The 20,505-nt window shown below is 48.4% G+C and overlaps 1 protein-coding gene across 2 annotated transcripts in view; it reads right to left on the bottom strand.

The window, feature by feature from the left end:
- Positions 1–20,505, bottom strand: part of PRMT7 (protein arginine methyltransferase 7) — a 936,033-nt gene that overhangs the window by 562,404 nt on the left and 353,124 nt on the right. The window contains exons 10-11 of one of the 2 annotated variants that reach the window (XM_069653680.1): positions 19,205–19,346; positions 18,898–18,981 (exon numbers count right to left, since the gene is read on the bottom strand). In XM_069653680.1, coding sequence (XP_069509781.1) covers positions 18,898–18,981; positions 19,205–19,346 — 226 coding nt within the window. The remainder of the gene's footprint in view (positions 1–18,897; positions 18,982–19,204; positions 19,347–20,505) is intronic. The other variant, XM_069653690.1, reaches the window with a different exon arrangement.

The raw sequence follows: 20,505 nt of genomic DNA, 5'->3' as shown, positions 1-20,505 counted from the left end.
GCTAGATTGGCTAAGGTGCGGGACCCATGGCCCAGTCTGTGTCCGGACAAGCACAGACAGGCTGGAATTTGGCGCGACTTCGGCACATGAGGCTCTAAGCCCGCTGCGTGCATCTGCCGTACTTCCGGGTAAAACCAGTAGTCATGCACATTCTATCATGTCAGCTGTGTCCCTCCCACTGTGTGAGCAGTGAAGAAGGACTCCCGGGTGCTCGGTGTGTGGAGAAAAGAAAATACAACGTCTCCAACCACGCACAAGACCCTGGTGGCTGGGGGAGGAAGCCAGGCAACTTCCTGTTGGCAAGTCCAGCTACAAGGAAAGTAGGAATCATTAAAATAAGAATTAAAATAACAATATCACAAATGTTTTTTAAAGTGCAAAACTAGGTTCCCAGTCACACACCCTACTCGCATAGTGAGCATTCAAAGGAAAATATTAAAACTTAACAAAACAGGCAAACCAATATAAAGCGAATGCCAAGAACCGACTGTTTGTTTGAGAACTGTTATTAACTGATAATTATTGGATCCGGACCCAGGAGGAGATTCCTGGGACGCCCTGGAGAGATTGTGGTGGAAAACCCAGAATGCATGGCACTCAACCTATTTTTCGTGTGGTAGGACCAGTTTAGTTAATAGGTTTGGACCGAGAACTATTTTATTTTGGACTATCGACGAGCACCTTAATTTCATTTTTGTTAGAAATCAAACTCCCTTTTAGCAGTAGGGTCAGCGAGGCGTTTTCCTTTTAATTAAAATAAAATAATGTGTAAACCATGTCTTCCGGTCTGTGTCCTTGTTCTGGCTTACCACAACCACAAAAAACAAGGGGGCGGGTCCTGGGAGTCCCTCTGCCGGACATTGGTTCCGGTTGCCAGAGTCTTACCCAGATTCTTTAGCTCACTAACTTTCACAGAGGCGAAATATCCAAAGCATATCAATCTTTTTTGCATAATTTAAGTAATTTTGGGTCTCACCCTAAGTTACTAGGGGCATCCAGACGTGGACCCCTTGCTCACTATACTTAGAGAGGCACAGCCCCACCCTACTGATGAGGTCCAACCAGACCGAAACACGTGTCTGGGGTTGCTGTTGGTACTCTTGTTCAGAGGAGAATTGCAAAGTATTTCGGTGCTGGACTGACCCAGGGCAGGACAAAGACTGATATGTTTTGGATATTTCTCCTCTGTGAAAGATAGTGAGCTGGAAGAATCTGGGTAAGGCTCTCGTAACCGGGACTAACGTCTGGCAGAGGGACTCCCAGGACCCCCCTTGTTTTTTGCCACGACCCCAACAATGAAATCTTTCACAGTCACAAGTTGGACATCCAGTGTGTATCTTCATCCTAATAAGAACCTTATGCCGGTTAAGCCAACTCACCATTTCATCCTTCTGAAGTCAACTTCCATTCGGTGATACTGTATGTAAATATGTTCTCTGTAAAGCGCTTTGGTGAAAGTACTTTATAAATAAGCCATCGTTATCATTATCATTCATATTCAGGAATAAGTACAAGAATGCAGACTTCCCGCACATTCGGATGAGCCATGAAATTATAATTGTGCAGGGAACCTGGATTGATACAGAAACTTCCCATTACTGCCCACTGGGGTACAGAGAGTACATTTCCACGGCTCTAAAAGGACACAAGGGTGGGTGTGGGGGCAGGTATTACAAAATGAAGAAATAGCTGAAATTCTCACCCCTCAAAAGAAGGGTCCCACACACATTTGGATCAAAATATCTAAAGATGCATTGAAAATGCAATCAGATATTTACCTCTCAGCAATTTATATGCCCCGTGGTAACCCAGTCCCACTTTGACTCTGATTATATTATCATCAAGCAATCTGAAAATGTTATGTTTCAAAGATACAGGAATATCTTCTTGTACGTGGGAATGAAGGTGCATACAGGTTCAGACCTGGACTTTATCTCTAACAAAGAAGACATATTCTCATGGCATAATCCCTACCTGGATATCCCAGCAACACAGAGAAATAGCTTTGACCGGACCACTAACTCAATAGCCAGAGGTTATTAAACCTGAGCACAAGTGTGGTTCCTGAATGAGAGGGCAAAAGACGATACATACTGATAATTCCTTTTCAATTCATCGTTGGGCAGCAGCATAATCAATTGTGCTATCACTGATTTAGCCCCCTCTGAGATCAACTGGCTGATTGTCGAAGAGCATTCAACATTCCCAGACCACTGCCAACTGGTTTTATACAAAGAAACAGCCCTGGACAGCCAAACAAGAACACCCTCTCCACAGAATCTTTACAACCCCCTCCAACATTTCACCAGATAGACGAGAGTAAAGACAAATTCATCTCTGTTCTCCATTCCAACGAACAAAGAAATCTGACCAGAACCTACCTCACTAAAACCTACAGCAAAGACAAGAGCCCACACAAACCAAGTTTCCAGAGACATGAATAAAATACTCTTCATGGCAGCAACAGGCTCAATTAAGTCACAACACCCCCAACATTTATGAAACACCATGACCAACTGAATATATGTTTTAGAAAGAATTATAAAAACCTGAAACAAAAACTTTAAAACCCTGTCTCACCCAAAACACAAGGTGCACTGAACCCTGAGCTTTGCACAAAGTAATCTCTACACACTCAGGGAATATACATTAACAACATGGAAGAAAAAATAGAATAAACGACAAGGAGCATGGCAATCAACAGCAACTCCTTCCGTCAAAGCTTAAGATAGCAATAAATAATGGCCAAACATGCAGTGGCAACTTTAGACTCCTACACAGAGTCATCCAAACAGAAAACCTAACAGAAGGCCAGAAAAAGGTTCTGACAAAAAAGAATCTCCTCAAGGGAATTATTAAAGACCACAAAAACCAAGGGGTTGAAAGGGCCGAGAGCTTTTTAGCTCACGCTTGTGGCCTGGTTAGCTTCAAAGCTACCAAGAGCTACTTTTGGCTCCCCGGGCCAACTGATGCCTTACAAACAAACATGCATATGTGGCATTGACTTTGAGCATTTGAGAATGTTTAATAAAGAATAATTAGGACATATGCAGTACACATTCAAACATAATGGATAATATACATGTGTGCCTCATGTGAAAGTTAGGTTCCCCAGGGGTAGCTACTGCCTACTGGGTAATGCCCTACACACAGGAGCTGGTTTTTGCTATAGCTCATCAAATATTCATTTTAAACACTGAAACCCCATTGACAAACCTTTAACAATTGAGAAATTAAAAGAAGCATCCAAATACTAAAAGACATAACATAGTCGCCCTCATGGACTCGACTAAGCCCTCACAGACTCGACTAAGTGCAGCACCCTGGTCAACTGCACAACCCTTCCAAGTGCTATACAATGGCTATCACAAGAGATCATCTAGGGCAAAGGCTACAATATGTGCAATACAATGGCTACCCTCACAAAATCCTCAGAGAGCAACACCCAGGTTGCCCTCCCAAATTATTCCAAGTGCAGACCAATGGTCAACTGCACAAGTCTTCTAAGTGTAACAGGTTGGCTACCCTAATGGATAATCATAGAGCAAAACCTTGGCTACACTAATAAATCATCTATGAGCAGAAGAAATGGCCACCTTCGAATAATTATGTTCAACACGTTGGCCACCCTCAGAAGAACAAGTTACTTACCAACTGGTAACGTTCTTTCAACTGGATGTTCCTGCAACGTATTCCACATCTCTGACATGTAATGTCCATAGCTGTTTACTTCGGAAACTTTTTTATTCGGCAGAGGGCGTCCTGTGAAGATGTCCCTCGAAGGCCTCCATCGAAGGCGATGTCATCGGATGTTATAAATAGGACGCACGCCGCCCGTAGCCTCAGTTTATGTTTTTTCCTCCATAACGTGTGACCTGCATATATCCAATGCCTGCTTGACTGCACATAGCCATGGCTTAAATGAAATTCAGATACTACCTTAGGTAGAAAGGAAGGACGTACCCTCAGTACAACCCTATCCTTGTGGAACACAGTAAAGGGCGGCTTAGATGAAAGTGCCTGCAATTCTGTCACTCTGCGAGCGGATGTGACCGCAACCAAGAACACTGTCTTGAAAGACAACAGTCGCAAAGGACAAGAGTGCAAGGTTCAAATGGAGCACCCATCAGGAATTTCAAAGACCAAGACCGTAAGCTGCAACAGCATAGGAAATTCTCCAGAGAGGCAGCCTGGGAGGGCGATGTGGAATACGTTGGAGGAACAACCAGTCGAAAGAACGTTACCAGTTGGTAAGTAAGTGGTTCTTCGAATGGATTGTGTCCGCCAACGTATTCCACATCTTTGACAGACTCGCAAAGCAGTACCAGAAAATGGAGGAGGGAAAAGAATTTAGAATACCCAATCAGAAGGCAGAATGAAGAACCGCCTTACCAAAGGCCATATCTGGACCATGGAGCGTATCCAGGGTGTAATGTTTGACAAAGGTGTGGATAGAAGCCCATGTGGCTGCATCACAAATATTCCTAATAGAAATTCCCAGCTGCAGGGCTGTAGAAGTAGCCACGCCCCTAGTGGAATGAGCTTGCAACCCTTCAGGAGGGTCCTTGCCCTCCAATCGGTAACATTCAGTAATGGTGAGGATAATCCACCTGGACAAGGTCTGTTTAGTAACAGCCTGGCCCAATCGGTGTCCAGCATACCCCACAAAGAGTTCATCGTCCACTCTGACCGTGGACATCCTAGAAATATAATAGCTCAGAGCTCTCCTAGGGTCCAACATATGGAGTCGCTCCTCTTCCTTACCAGGATGAGGAGGAGGTTAGAAAGACGGAAGAACCACCTTCTGGCTTAAATGAAATTCAGATACTACCTTAGGTAGAAAGGAAGGACGTACCCTCAGTACAACCCTATCCTTGTGGAACACAGTAAAGTGCGGCTTAGATGAAAGTGCCTGCAATTCACTCACTCTGCGAGCGGATGTAACCGCAACCAAGAACACTGTCTTGAAAGACAACAGTCGCAAAGGACAAGAGTGCAAAGGTCCAAATGGAGCACCCATCAGGAATTTCAAGACCAAATTCAGATTCCAAACCGGCACCTGGAACGGGGACGGCGGGAACACATTAGTGAGCCTTTAAGAAACTGGGAAATCAAAGGAATTTTAAAATAAGAACATTCTTCAGACGAGCGCTTGAAGATAGACAGCACCGCCAGGTAACCTTTAATGGTACCCACTTGCAGGCCCCTTTGGGCCAAGGAAAGCAAGAAAGACAGAACCATTGGAATGGGAATGGAACACTGCAAAGGATCAACATTTTGTCCTCTGCACCAGTCGCAAAACGTACGCCAATGGTCCAGGGATTTTGTTGCTGGCCGCCTGACCGAAAGCAACACCTCCATCACGTCATCCTGGAGGTCCCAATCCTTACACCTCAACCTTTCAGATACCAAGTGTGAAGGTTGAGAGTCTTGACCTCTGGATTGAGAACCAGACACACCACCACCCCCCCCCTCGCGCGAGAGCAGCTCCTCTCGGTAGGGAAGACAGTGTGTACCACGCTCTCCTAGCCCAATCCGGAGCAATGAGGATCATGTGGGATCTGAACCTCCACAACCTCCTTAGCACGTGCAGAATGACAGGGACCGGAGGAAATGCGTACAGAAGTGGGAATGACCAATCCACTAAGGAGGCGTCTCCTAAGGAGGAAATTCCCTTGAGCAGAATAACTCGCACTTCCGGTTGGCACTGGTCGCGAAGATCTCCAGAAGGACTTCCTGAGCCAACTGCCAGTCGTGAGAGACTGTGCTCTGCCTGCTCAGAGCGTCTGCTGCCGCATTGTCCTCTCCGGCCAGATGAACTGCTGAGAATGATATTCCCTGCTCGACTGCCCAGAACCAGCGCTGCATCACCTACGCCCCCTTTTTTGTTGAGGTAATGCATGGCCACTGTATTGTCTGTTATGATCAGGACACTCTTCCCCCGCACAGATGGCAGAAAAGCCTTCAGGGCCAGCCTGATGGCCCGCAGCTCCAACACGTTGAGGTGGAGTCTGGACTCCAACGGAGACCAACGACCGCTGGTGGTCAATCCTTCGGCATGAGCTCCCCATCCTGTGAGGGAAGCGTCCGTCAGTACTGTCACCTCTGGCCACGGTTGTCAAAATGGCTCCCCCTTCATCAGGTTCCCCTCGTTGGCCCACCACAGCAGATCCTGTGAGACCGAGAGTGGAATCTGAACGGGATCCGACATCTTGCCTGAGAATTGTGACCACTGCATCTTGAAGAGCGATTGCAGGGATCTCATCCGCAGTCTGGCCTCTGGCACCAGAAAAATACAGGATGCCATGAGGCCAAGCAACCTTAAGAATTCAAAAGCCGGGAGAGTCTGGGCAGGTTGAAACTTGTCCACCATCTGCACAATGTGAAGAGCCCTCACCTTAGGAGGCGAGCACTTCCCCAAGGACGTGTCCAACACAGCCCCAATGTACTGGAGCTCAAGGTGTTAAATGTGACTTCTTGAAATTGAGGGAGAAGCACAGTTTATGGAGGGAGCGGCAGGTGAGACCGGGTGGAGGTCAATTCAAATGGCAGGACCCGAAACTGAAAGTGCGAGTCGGCAGCCGCAAACCTCAGGTACTTTCTGTGCTTTGGATGAATCGGCGCATGAAAGTAAGCATCCTGTAGGTACAGAGACAGCAACCAATCCTGAAGTTGAAGGGCCTGGGGGACCTGAGAAAAAGTGACCATCTTGAACTGGACCTTCCTGAGAAGTTTGTTCAACCAACGCAAGTCCAGGATGGGTCTCAATCCCCAGTCTTTCTTTGGAATCAAAAAATATGGTTAATACCATCCCTTGTTCCTCTCCGCTACAGGCACCAGTTCTATACACAAGGGGGTTCCGGGGAGACTCTCTGCCAGACATTAGTCCTTGTTACAAGAGCCTTACCCAGAGTCTTTAGCTCACTATCTTTCACAGAGGAGAAATATCCCGAACATATCAGTCTTTGTCCTGCCCTTGGGCAGTCCAGCACTGAAATGCTAGGCAATTCTCCTCTGAACAAGAGCAACAACAGCAACCGTAGACACGTGTTTCGTTCTGGTTGAACTCCCAGAGGGACTCCCAGGACCCCCCTCTTGTTAATTTGCATATTTAAGTAACTTTGGGTCTCACCGTAACTTACTAGGGGAATCTAGACGTGGACCCCTTGCTCACTATTCTTAGAGAGGCACAGCTCCACCCTACTGATGAGGTCCAACCAGACCGAAACACATGTCTGGGGTTGCTGTTGGTACTCTTGTACAGAGGAGAATCGCCTAGCATTTCGGGTCTGGACTGCCCCAGGGCAGGACAAAGACTGATATCTTTGGGATATTTCTTCTCTGTGAAAGATAGTGAGCTAAAGACTCTGGGTAAGGCTCTTGTAACCAGGACTAATGTCTGGCAGAGGGACTCCCAGGACACCCCCTTGTTAATTTGCTTGATCCAAAATATCCGTCTAGTCATCCTGGACAAAAGCCTGTGGTGGACTAGACCAACTCAGATACTCAGTGACTCTGGCCATCAGTCTCCAGTAGGACGACTCAGCATGAGCCCCAGGCTCAGGCCTTCCAAATTCCACCTCAGTAGAAGTGTCCAGGCCACTGGCATCATGAAGAGATTGCCGTAACTCATCTAACTGACTGTCCCTGGAAAAGACAGGAGCCACATCAGGCTCAACAGGGTCAAAGTCTAAATCTGACCTCTCCTCATCCTCATAGATGTCATCCAGAGGGAGGAAAAACTCCTGCTTCGGGACAGAAGAGGGTCTGGAGTCCTTAACAGGACTCACAGACTTGGAAGTAGCCTTCATTGGAGTATCCACCTTAACAGTGACCTCCATCGGCAAATTCCGGCCAACAGGCCCCGAAGGTGTCGAAGGCGCAGACGGCTTTGGCGTCGACAATGGCGCCGGGGCGCCGAGGGCTGGTGTGAAGGCAAAGCTTTGACATCTGTATCCGATGGACACGGCGCCGACAGAGTCGATGCCGACCTTGAGCCCTTACCAGACTTCTGCGGTCTCGCTGGGGACGAGGACCGAGATCTGGAAGCACGTCTCTGGCGATCACCCTGAACCTTGTCCGAACGGAACCTCAAAGGTTCCCGATGAGAATCACGCCGAGGACCCGGGCCTGAAGGCACACGAGCCACGGATCAAGACCGTTCCTTGCCGGCTTCTTGGTAGGCTGCCCACTCCTGCGGAGTTGAGGATTTCATCGGGCAAGCCACTTTCCTCACGGAGCCATCCTCCATGGAGGACGGGGAAGACGACCGGTGACGACGGTTCCTGGAATGCTGAGACAAGGAAGACGAATGGCGGGAACCACTCCGGGTCTGAGATCCCCGGGACTCCTTCCGACGCGGAGAGTCGCCCCTCGAGTCGTCGGTGGACATCCCCTTAGCAGGTTTATGAGACTTACTGGGTTTAGAACCCCTACCTACCTGAAGCTTCCCCTTACGCTCCCGTAAGGGCTTAGCAGTCAGCGACTGGCATTTGGAACAGTCGTCGGTGTCATGACTCTCGCCCAAGCACCACAAACAAATGCGAAGCGGGCCCGTGATCGACATCGTCGACTTGCAGTCCCGCCAAGTCTTAAAGCCAGACCGTGGAGTCGGAGGGGTAGAAGAAGACATATTCACAAGGAATACATGAGGGGCGCAGAGTCTCTGAAGCAAACAAGTTTGCGGGAAAAAGCGAACTGAGGCTACGGGTGTCGTGCATTCTATTTATAACATCCGGTGACGTCGCCCTCAACGGAGGCCTTCGAGGGACATCGACCCGGGGCCATCGACGCAGGACGCCCTCTGCTGAAATAGTTTCCGAATTACACAGCTGTGGACATTACATGTCAAAGATGTGGAATACGGTGGAGGACACAATCCATTCGAAATACCTCCAATGCGATACATTGCCAACCCTCCAAAATCCGTCTAAGTGCAATACCTTGCCTACCAGTAAAATCCTTCTACGTGTAAAACATTGCCCACCCCTTGAAGAAGCAACTATCATATTTCAGTACACCTGTAAAAAAAACCCTCAAGCATTTTGACATCATTGTACCCTACTCTACAGGAGTGATGTGTGGGATCCAACACTGAAAAAAGTATGCAGAAAGGGATCCATTTTCTGCAGAAATTACCGAAATGGTGCACGTGTTGTTCATAAATACGGCCTAAACCATGGGTGCAGGGAGATTCACATTTTTAAATTCTGGTGCCATATCAAGAGCAGTAACCTAAATTACCTCCACTACCAGGCACTGCAAAACCAAACATCAAAACCCATGAAACAATCCTTTGAACAACATATTACAGAATTGCACCAGTTCAGCAGCAGTGCGCCCGTCTGATAGCATATCAATGTAGCCCCTGTTTCCTGTCCCCAACCCACATCACAGAGCACCCAATCTTGGCCTAAGTCAGGGACAGTTCCCATGGAAACCACCCCCACGGCCCAGCCCGCTGGGCAGGGAGGGGCGCTGCACCTGCTAAAATAACATTTTTGACAACAGGGCAAGCGCCACACCCTGGTAAAGTTTTCTATAGTGAATTTGGGTTTGCCCCCTTTCCCTGCTATTCTCCCTATAGTTCTCGAGAGATGGTCTCCTTTCAAAGGCTTTACATCCGTAATTTGAAAGGACTCGAGGAAGAAGTCATCCAGTCTAATAAGGCTAGCGTGTCACTCTGGTGTCTGTGTCCACTAAGGGACACGGACACCAGAGTGAATTTTATAGGGATCCCAATGGGGACCCCACTTTATTTAATACCACCACATATACCTTGTACTGTTTCCCTAGGACTCCCTTAGCGTGAGCTCCAACTGACTGGGGACCTGCTAAGTCAGCTCGCCCTAAGTTGGTGGGGTCTCAGGGATCGGGAGAGTCTGGCCCAACAGACCCCCTATCTAAACTGAGGTACCAACCACACGTCGTATGAAGCCAGAGGATGGCCTCTGTGGGTGGTCTCATCTTGCCAAGTGGCCTCAAGCAGGCCACCAAACATTATCCCATTACCTCACGCCAAAGTACCTCCCTTCTACCCCCTTATTTAAATAATGGCCATATCTATATAACATCCTATTTAACTATTAACCCTATTTAACATTTCTAACTAACACTTACCCCAAACTGTACACTTCCCCATACTTAACTTCTAACCTACTTAACATTGAATTATTAAATATATACATATAACTACACATATATACATTAACATACAACATATATACTACATAAAACACTATGTCACAAAGGGGTGACTGTTGCAGTCAGTCACCCCTTCATGGTAGCTTGATGCTTGTCCTTATGGCGCTGGCTTTGGGCGAGCGGGTGCAGGGCTGCTCCTGGATGGTGGCTGGTTGGTACTGCTGGCTGCAGGGTGGACCTGTCCTGTGATGACTCCTGATGGGGCCCTGACACCTCCTTTTTCTTCAGAGGGGCCGAATCCATTACATGGTGCCACTTGCTCGCACAGCGCATGCCCATACTCCTTGCATGTCCAGGGCGGCCCCCTGCACAAGTGGGGGTCCACTCATGCTTCACTGCCATGCCTGCAGCCTATTATCATCTTCTGGGTCGGGCCCGTTGGCTAGAGGCACCACATGCACTCACTGCTGCACCTGCAGTGTTATTTAAATATATGGGGTGGATCCCGTTGGATGGGGGGCCCACCCAACATCACCTCCCCGCCCCTTGCATAATTTTATATTCAGGCGTCATCACCTGTGCTGTGGGGACACCGCTGCTTTCACTGCCACACTTGTGGCCATTTTAGGGACAGGCATCGTCCCCATGTCAACAGGGGACACCACCTGTTGTCATCAGCATACGCTGTAGCCTTCTTCTGGCCTGCCCCATAAGTAATGTATCGTTAGATGCAGGGGCGGGCTGTGTCTTTGCCCGGGCTGCTCCACTGGGCGGCTTGGGGCTTTCTTCACCCAGGCTGCTCAAAGGAGCAGCCCGGGACTTCTTCCACCTCCTTCTCTTCACCCATGTTGGCCGCTTAGGCTAAACCACGACTTTGTACACCCCTCCATCTTCCTGGGTGGAGCGGGCTTCACCGCTCCCTCCTTCCACTCCCAGGCTGCTCCCGCCACCCACACCCGGCCTGTACTGGGCTGCTCTTTATTGCCAGGGCTCAGGATAATGCTGGACCAGTCCGGTCTGGCCCCCCAAAGGGACGCCATCCGCCACGGCACCAGGGCGGCCGAACTGCCCCTGACATCAGCAGCTTGCTCACGCTTGGATCCCTCTTCTGGGGGTGACTCCCCGTGCACCGCACTGTGACAGTAAATCTATTTAGGCCATGAGGGGTGCTCGAGGCACGTCCCCCCCAGGTAAGTCTGTTTCTCTTCCCCCTTTCTCGCTCACTCTCCCAACTATCTTTCTTAACTGTCTTTTTGTTTCAAATCCTCTTTGGATTCTTTTCTCTCCCCTGCCCAGACCATTCCTGGGCAGGGGAGTTCTTTTCTTTTTTCAAAAAACTTGTATTTAATACACTGTGGGACATGACAAAAACACACTGATCACATTTCAGAGAAGCATATCGACAAGACCAACAAAAGGCCATTCACAGAGAACAGCATCGGATTCCTTCCATGGTCACATGATTGGACCCAGTAATGTTCTCAGCCACCAGAGTATCCCATATCTTTACCCACCATGTCTGGATCACTGGGCCCTCTAGAGATTTCCAATTTCTGGCTATAGTCAACTTAGCCGATAGAAGTAGATGACCTATTAATGTAGACAGAGGCCCTGTTAAGGGGAATACCGCATTGCCTGCGTTCCCAAATAACATGACCCAGGGGTCCAAAGGCAGCAACAGTCCCGTAATATCTTTAATTTTGGACAAAATTTCCTTCCAGAATATAACCATTTTCTTACATGTCCACTCCATTTGATAGAAAGAGCCCTCTTCTGAACACCCACACCAGCAGCACGCTGAGTAATCTCCGGACATGTGGTGCAGTTTTTCTGGGGTCAGGTAGCAACGATAACAAAGTTTATATAAACACATTCCCTGTCTGTGACACACTTTGAGGATGTATGCATTTGTGTCCATATTATTAACCAGGCATCATCCTCAATTACTTCCCCAATGTCATCTGCCCATTTGGCCATGTATGGAAGACACATTATAGGGTCACCCGTATCCAATAATTTATACAGCTGAGAGACATGCGCCTGGAGATTCCTCGCTGCATATTCAGTTCAAGAGTGTTCAACGGAGTAGTGGCACTCCTTTTCTTAAGAGGGTGAGAAGCCCAGTGTCTCAGTTGAGTATAGTGAAACCTTTACACTTGTTAAAGGTCAGCGGCTCACCATTACTAAACAGTTGTTACAAATGAGTAAGCCCCCCAGCCCGCCAAGCCTCAAACCTCCTTACATCAACACCTGGCTGGAAGTCTGAGCATTAGGTTGTTCCAGATCGGGGTCAACGGGCCCATCGCCAGTGTAGCGCCCCATCTTCGTAGAGTCCTGCCCATGTAATAAAGTGTATTTCTGGTCATTGTCAGTAGCTGGCAACCTTGCCTTTTCATTAGGACCGTTTTCTCCATATATGGGAGTTGTGAGAGTGCGACCGTAGAATGTACTTGTTCTATAGTTTTCCATTTCGTCTGCATCCCATCATCTGCCCAGGTAAACGCATGGGACAATTATGCAGCTAAATTGTAACGGAACACATCCAGGACCCTCAAACCCCCCAATCTCACCGGTTTCTCCTTGCGATTCTCGCCCGTTTGTTGCCCGATATGAACCTAAGGATTTTCCCTTGTAGTGTGCAAAGCTCTGAGTCAGGGATCTTTACCGATAATGTCAGACAGAGGTGAAGTAGCCAAGGTATGAGATTCATCTTTACAGCCGCAATTCTGCCAAACCAAGAGATTTCTTGTCTTCCCCATCTAGTAAGGTCCTCCGAAAGCTCTTGGAAAAGCGGTGGGAAGTTGCTCCTGTTGACTTCAGAGATTCTACCGGTAAGTAGGGAATAGATTCCCGGGACCACTGTATCAGGGCCAGATTAACAATTAGGGGTAGATCATGTGGTTGCAGGGAGACTTTTAGACCATGGGATTTGTCATAGTTAATCTTAAAGCCTGAGACCCGAACAAATTCCTCTAGTTTATCCAGCATCTCTCGCAGAGATGTTCGAAGATTCCGCAAAGTTAGCTAAATGTCATCCGTGTACAGAGAAGCCTTATAACTTACCCCCTTCTTTTCTATTTCCCTTATGTTCCCGTTATTCCTAATATGGCAGGCGGCTCCACACTCAAAGCAAATATTAGTGGGGACAACGGACAGCTCTCCTGTGTACCTCTAGTTATTGGCAAGTTAGCTGAGAGTACCCTGTTGACCCGGACGTAGGTCGACTGTTCCCTATAAACTGCCATAACCCCGATCCCTCTACCCGAATCTAGAATTGAGTTAAAGAGATCTACTAGGGGGGACCAAAATGGACCAGAACCTTTTATAGAAAGGGCCAGTAAATCCATCTGGCCCCGGAGTCTTCTTTTTCAGAGATTTAATGGCCCATTCTACTTCTCCCGGGGAAATCAGAGTTTCCAAGGCTCCCCTCGCCTCTGCAGATAGTCTTGGCAGACCCGTCTTTTCAAGGTATTTAGTTTGTCTATCGATCAGATCGTCCTCTGCCCAGAAGGAAGCCCTCATGTGATCTTCAAGTATATCCCTTTTAACGGCTTCACCCCTCTGTAACACCCCTTAAGAATCCCGTAAGGCCAGCACTGTATTACAATTTTGGAGTTTCTTCAATTTCACCACCAGGAGGTGAATGCCCGGTAACCAATGGCATAATAGTACTGTCTAGTTTTGAGCACTGCTTGGGCCGTTCTCTCTGCCAGGTGTTGTTCTAATTTCTTACACGCTATCCACATCGAGCGCAGAGCCGCTCGCAACCCCACCCTCTAGTGCTCCTCCTCTGCTCTTTTCAGGTCCTGTTCTAGTCCTGCCTGAATGAGGTGCCTTGCCCTGGTGTACGCCGCAGTTTTGCTGGTTAGTTCCCCCCAAACCATCTTCTTCATGGCATCCCACACAATTCCAAGCGGAGGTCCTGAAGCCTTATTTTCTTGGAAATATTTAGTTATCACCTCACTTATCTCTTTACAAAGAGCAGGGTCTCTCAGTACCGGGTCATATCATTTCTATGTACTTCTGGTTCTCTCCGGCCTATACATAACAGAAATGGCGAGCAAGACTGGGGCGTGATCTGAAAGCGTCCGTGTATTTATCTCCACACCCTCGAAAACACATGGATACAGGTCATTAGAGATCAGTAGGAGATCTAGTCCAGAGAAGCCCCCATAAACATTCAAGTAGAACGGAAAATCCCTCTCTTCCCCATCGAACAGCCTCCAAGCGTCCACCACCTCTAGTTCCCGAAGGAGAGATGCAAAAGATATGGCATGTTTAAAGTTAAGCCTGGTAGGAGGTAAGGTCTTATCCACCAGGGGACTGGGCACCAAATTGAAATCCCCTCCCATCAGGATTTGGCCCTCCACAAAGGGAAGCGCACGTAGGAGGAAGTCCTCTAGGAAAGCATCATGTCCGTTATTTGGGGCATATAGACATTAGTGTGAACATGCATTCCCATAGTAGGCCCTTAATAAGAACATACCTACCCAGAGAATCCCGTAAGAACTTGATCTTAGATAAGGGAACCTGCTCACCCAGTGGTATAGCCACCCCCTTCGTCTTCGTATCAGCTGAGGCAAAAAACTGCCTTGGGAATGACTTATGATGCAACCTCTTTTCATCCCTCGTGAGTAAATGGGCCTCCTGGAGGAAGGCTATGGAGAGGGACATTTCGCCTAATTTCCTCAATACAGACTTTCTTCTCATCTGAGAATTCAACCCTTGAACATTCCATGTGCAAATATGGATACAGTCCTCACCCTCCTGACCCTCTGTTTTAAGAGCCATACTTCACGTACTGACCCCAAATAATGCACCCCTTCAACCCTAAAATCATAAGTATATACATATGTATTGTGAATAAAAGTCAGCCCCACAGTGAATTTGTGTAACATAACCCTGCCCCCCTCAACAACCAACAGTGCATCCACCAGAGTACCCCCCCCACACCCAAGTAGCTTGAACAGGAGGTAACCAAGAACTATAGTAAACTCAGCTAACTACCACCCCTCCCTCCTCCCAAACCCTGCACCCCAATCCTAAACATGCTCAACTAGAGCAAAATTCAGAGACCTAGCATCCCAAATGGGGATCTGACTTGGAAGGCAATCAACTGCACCTAACCCATGCCTCATTTACCCCCCTCCACTCCCTTAGCCATAAACCCACCCCCTACTCTCCAATTATTCCTCGTAGGTTCACCCCTGCAGTAGGTATTCCACCCTCCAAAGCCCAATTACCCCTCTCATGGGCTTTTGAGCTCCCCACCCACCCAATTTATCAGCAGGTGCTCTTTTTTAAAAGCGGCATAAGCACCCCACATTGTTTCAGTAGGTCTTGACTACCTCAGGTCTTCATGAGTGGACCCTTAACTTTCCTACTCCTACCCCCCTTCAACCATTTCTGTGCTCCCTCCGAGCTAGCGGCCGAGCTCGGGACTTCCACCCCCTGCCTCTTCCTCCCCAAATTCCCCATCTATCATCAGACCCTCAACCTCCTTCAACGTACGGACAGACCATCTCCTTCCCTGATAGGTGAAGAGAAGCGCAGTGGGGAACCCCCACCTGTAGGTCACCTCCCTCTTCCGTAGTCACTCAGTCAATGGGCGGAGTGTCCTTCATTTTGCCAAAATAGCTGAGGCCAGGTCCTGATACAGGGATAGGGACATGTTACGAAATGTGATAGTCATTGAGGATCTCGCTGCCGCCATTATGCGTTCCTTCACATTGAAAAAATGAACTTGAGACAGTACATCTGGGGGTCTGTACTGCGGTAAGGATGACTGTGCCCTTGTTCGGTGAGTCCTGTCCAATTTGATAGCTGCGTCGTCAGGAATGTGATGAAAGAGGTACTCCACAAAGTTTGGTAGCTTATCTCGCGCCGCCAGGGAAATCCCACGAATCCGGATGTTTATTTCTCACAATCCTCCTGCTTGTCCTCCCAAGACCTCACACCCGGCCTCTAGGGCTTCCAACCTGTTGGAGCATTCCCCCACTTCATGTGATTGCTCACACAAAGTGTCCTCCACTTCAGAAACCCGTTGTTCCATCTCTGCCACTCTTTTGTCCAACGCTAAAATCTTATGGGAGAGCTCCTCAGTGCTTTTGTGGATTTCCATTCTAATTTCTGCAAGGAGAACCCAGAGATCTGTTTTGGTGGATATCTGTGTGAGCAGAGTTGGGAGTGGATCTGCCGCAAGGATCTGGGTTGTTACCAGTTCACGTGGTTTATTCTTATCAGACTGTTGTAACATTGTGGATATATCTCTCTGTTTACCTGATTTTGGCATATTCGCCAAGTCATCTGCCAAACATGCTGCATATTGGAGAAGCCTCAGGGAGTCACCTTCTCTGCGCCCGCCACCGGGCCACTGGCCAATTATGTACTGCTGTAGATTGACCCCATCTGGCTTGCAGCCGCACAGCCCCACGAACTTCCCTACAGTTGAGATTAGATCAATGCTTGCATACCGGGGGTGCGTTGAGGGGCCACACAGGAGCTCATTGAGCGACCAGAGTCCACAGCGGAGGAGCCTGTTATAATAGCTGCAACACAAAACTTCTGAGATTATTCTTCTGCGCCAGAGATTCACTCAAGGGTGTATGTTTACTGAACTGCCCACACAATCTGCAGACCCCGGAGAGGCTGCAATGTGGCTCTACACTAGCCCCAGCTGCCGTCCTATCTGGAAGAGGCCAGTGAGCTTGGAGGAGACCTCTGCTCCCCAGACCTGTGCTTAATGTATTGTCCAGACGTAGATTAGATATTACCCAGCAGGCTCCAGGTCACAGAAATGTCCAGATGCGCAGGTCGGGCTAAGACTCAGAGGAGCTGTTGTTGCTAGTGGGGCAGTAGACACCCAGGCCCAGCCCCCAGTGATATGTGCAGCAGCCAGGCAGGTCCGACCGGTATCAATGGAGAGCACTAGCTGAACACCCTGTAAAGCACCAATCTGCAGTAAAGCATACCAGCACTTTCCGTTGTAGCTGATCGTACATTTCAACAGCTGGGCCCTTAGTACAGCGCACAGAAGGAGGTGGGCATCTCAGGTGACGCGTATCTGTCCCTCGCAGTTGCAGAACACCTCCAGCATGTACAGCGCTCCCGCACTGCGATCCCTCCAGGGCCAGAAGCAACCTGCAAAAGTAACATGCAGCCCCAGGTCCCACCACATGCTCACGGCCCGACACTCACCCGCTCCACAGCAATAGTGGGACTGAACAAGCGCGGGTAGCAAGACGGCCGCCCTGCGTGTGTAACTCGGCACTGCTGCGCCTCCTCATGCAGCGCGAGCGCAGGCACTGCAGATCACCCTCAGCCTCCCGCGACGGGCCCAGCGGGGGGCCTCTCATCAATCTCCACTACCCAGGCCCACCCGGCACCACAGGAGGCTCCATCTCCGCTCGCTGCTGCTCCTCTTCACCTCAGCCCGCAATCAGGGCATTCACACGGCACGGCCGCTTGGGTCCCAAACAGCAGTGGACCCCTCACCAAGGAACGCTGGAGGCCATGTAGTAGCCACACACGCTGCGCATCTGCACAGCCAGTGGCCCGCATGCCATCGGCCCGCATGCCATCGGCTGCAATCATTGAGCAGCAGGCCACGCCATAGTCCCCAAAAGCCCACAAAGGCAGCACATGAGCTCACGCAGAAAGTGACAACATTTTCAGGTGAAAGGGTAGCCTGGGAAGGGACACTTCGCAGTCTACACCTTCACTTCGCGGGAGGCACTTGGGGAGCAATCTTGTCGATGACGCGCCTAGCCACGTCCCCCAGGGAGTTCTATTCTATTGTTCCTGTCTTCTTTTATTTTTTTTCTTCCAGCATTCCATCCAGCCCCATGGTGGGCTGGGTGGTTTAGTCTAAAAGACAGACAGACACAGACACAGAAACATACACAACACATACAAAAAACGCTCCCTACGCTTTTAATAAAAATACTTTATCACCCTGGTGTCTGCGTCGTTATGCCTATCGTCCCTTAGGGGACAAGCATGTAGCCACACTACCGGAAACCCAAGACAGGTGGAGAAATTGGCCAAGGACTTCATGGCCTGGAGAAGCAATGAACAATTTACTGGAGAGCAGACCTACAAAGGTCATTGGGACAAAACTGTAAACTTGTAGATTAACTATTTTTTGTAAAAAGCAAAAGGAAAATACTCCCTAACGACAGACTGAGTGGCGGTGATCTAGAAATAGAGACTGGCCGAGACAGCTCAAACAAGAAGTGTTTGTATAGTGAGGAGGGAACCTGTCTGAAATGTGGAATAGGATAAGTAGAAAACGAAAGGCACTTTCTCCTGCACTGTCCTGCATACATTGACATTCAAGACTCTTTTTTCCCCGTGTTTTGCGTTGATAGGGAAGTCTTCGCAAGGAAAACTTGACAGAAACAGCATCCTTGGACAAACGCCAAAATGAGCACAGGGATCAACAAAAAATGTGTATGCGTGCCCCCAGAGAAGGCAGTACATAAAGCAATATGGGCTTCAAACGAAAACGAAAAACCAAAATGATCACTACTGGCGGGAATGCAACAGTTATGTAACCCGTGCATTCACTTTGGCACCATTTGTCTAACTTGCCATGCTAATAAAGTACCCTGTATTGCACGGTTTTGTATTGTATTCGCATTTCAGAGGCAGGGGGGATGAACACACTGCACTAATGCATTCTAAACACCTATTTCTGGTTAAAACAAACAACCGAGATCTAGGAAATGGTAGGATGAAGGCGAAGGGAAGTACCTGCTCTGCCCCGAGGCAGTGAGCCAACACCGGAAGCAGACTGCCGTCACTCACGCACAGGCACACACTGTCCGCTTTCAGCACCTGCAGTAATGAAGAGGAAATGATAGCATTACTCACAGGAGCGAGAGCTTGGGAAAGTGTTAAGAGTGATTGCATCCCTCCTGCATGCACCGAAAAGTGGGCAAAGCACAGACGTACACAGACCTATTTAATTATACAAATCCAGCCGTATTTAACCTAATGCTCAATGTTTTAACATTTAAATGCCTACTTGATGCGGCGGCGCAGTTACCCAGAGCCTCACCTCCTTTAGAGCCCGTCTATACTGGTCCATCCTCTGCTGATCATTCAGTTCTCCAAAACGAGGCCGGTTCCACAACATGTGCGCCTCACACCGACAAATGGGGCGCTGCAGACTGACGTCCTCCTGATCGCTGCCATCGCTTCTAGAAAGCAACATTCAGAGCATGTACATTCTGCAGTACACAGCAAGTTAAAGCCAAAAAGCATTGGCAAACAACAGCTTTTACATGTACAGACATGAATGCATGTCGACTCCACAAAGAACAGGCAAGCTAAAGCGTCAGTCATCATGAGACTATTGCTAGGTGAGCTGCTAGCGGCTAATCAAAAACGTAAAACATTTTACATCTGGAATTAAGGCCCTAAACGTGTAGCATACACTGCCTGTCACCAATAATGATTAAAAAAAACATTCACATCCCAAACCACCAGTGCCATAAACAATGTCCCACAAAGCTGAGTAACAGCTAACAATCAGTTCACTATAGGGACAAATGTAGGACCACACCACTCCAAGACAATGTGTAGGAGGGCATGTACTGCGTGACAACTACCGCGTGCAGCAAAATGACAATATTGTACTGTACCAAAAACCGGTACCAATTTGTCAGACCCTCAACATTCTTGTAAACAAACTAGTTATAAGTGATGTAAGAAAGAGCAGGTAGTGTGAAGGCCGTATGACTATTTTTGGTTGAGAAACATTTGAGCAACATTCATGCCTTACCATTAACCATCAAGAAGCTGCACTATTCAGTCCTTGCCTACATGTTTCACACTGAATAACCAAGCTTACTTTTCAGCTATAATTTAACCCCAGTTGCAAAATGTAGACATCCCACACACATATTCGAGTGAAGTTCTTGTAGTTTACATCACATTTTATACTTTCAAGCAAGTCCCAGCCCCCATAAATCCTCTCCATACGGAATTTGTTTCTAAACCAGCCCTTGCACCATTTCTACACCAACTCCCACCATTATCTCATGTGCGAGAAAGGGAGAGAGCAAGCGAGAGAGACAGAGTGGGAGAGAGAGAGAGAAGAGGAGCATGTAGAGGGTAAAAGATAGATGAAGTGAGACAAGAAAGAGAGCCTGGCAGAGAGCCTGGGAAACTGAATAGGACAAAAGGAGGAGGACTAAACCGAAGGACAGGCCCGAAGAAGAAGGAAAGGGAAAGGGCTAAAGAGCAGTGTCAGTAAGAAGGACTGGGCCAAAGGAGGACTAAACCGAATGAGATAACTCTCGACTTCACAAAACCGAAAGGCCCTTTTGCTTCAGACAAAGGACATGGCCAGAAGAG

Source organism: Ambystoma mexicanum, chromosome 1p (genome assembly GCF_040938575.1).
Source record: "Ambystoma mexicanum isolate Mex_15411 chromosome 1p, UKY_AmexF1_1, whole genome shotgun sequence".
Classification (NCBI taxonomy): Eukaryota; Metazoa; Chordata; class Amphibia; order Caudata; family Ambystomatidae; genus Ambystoma; species Ambystoma mexicanum.
Note: the sequence above shows the minus strand (reverse complement) of the source record. Positions and strands in the feature narration are given on the sequence as shown.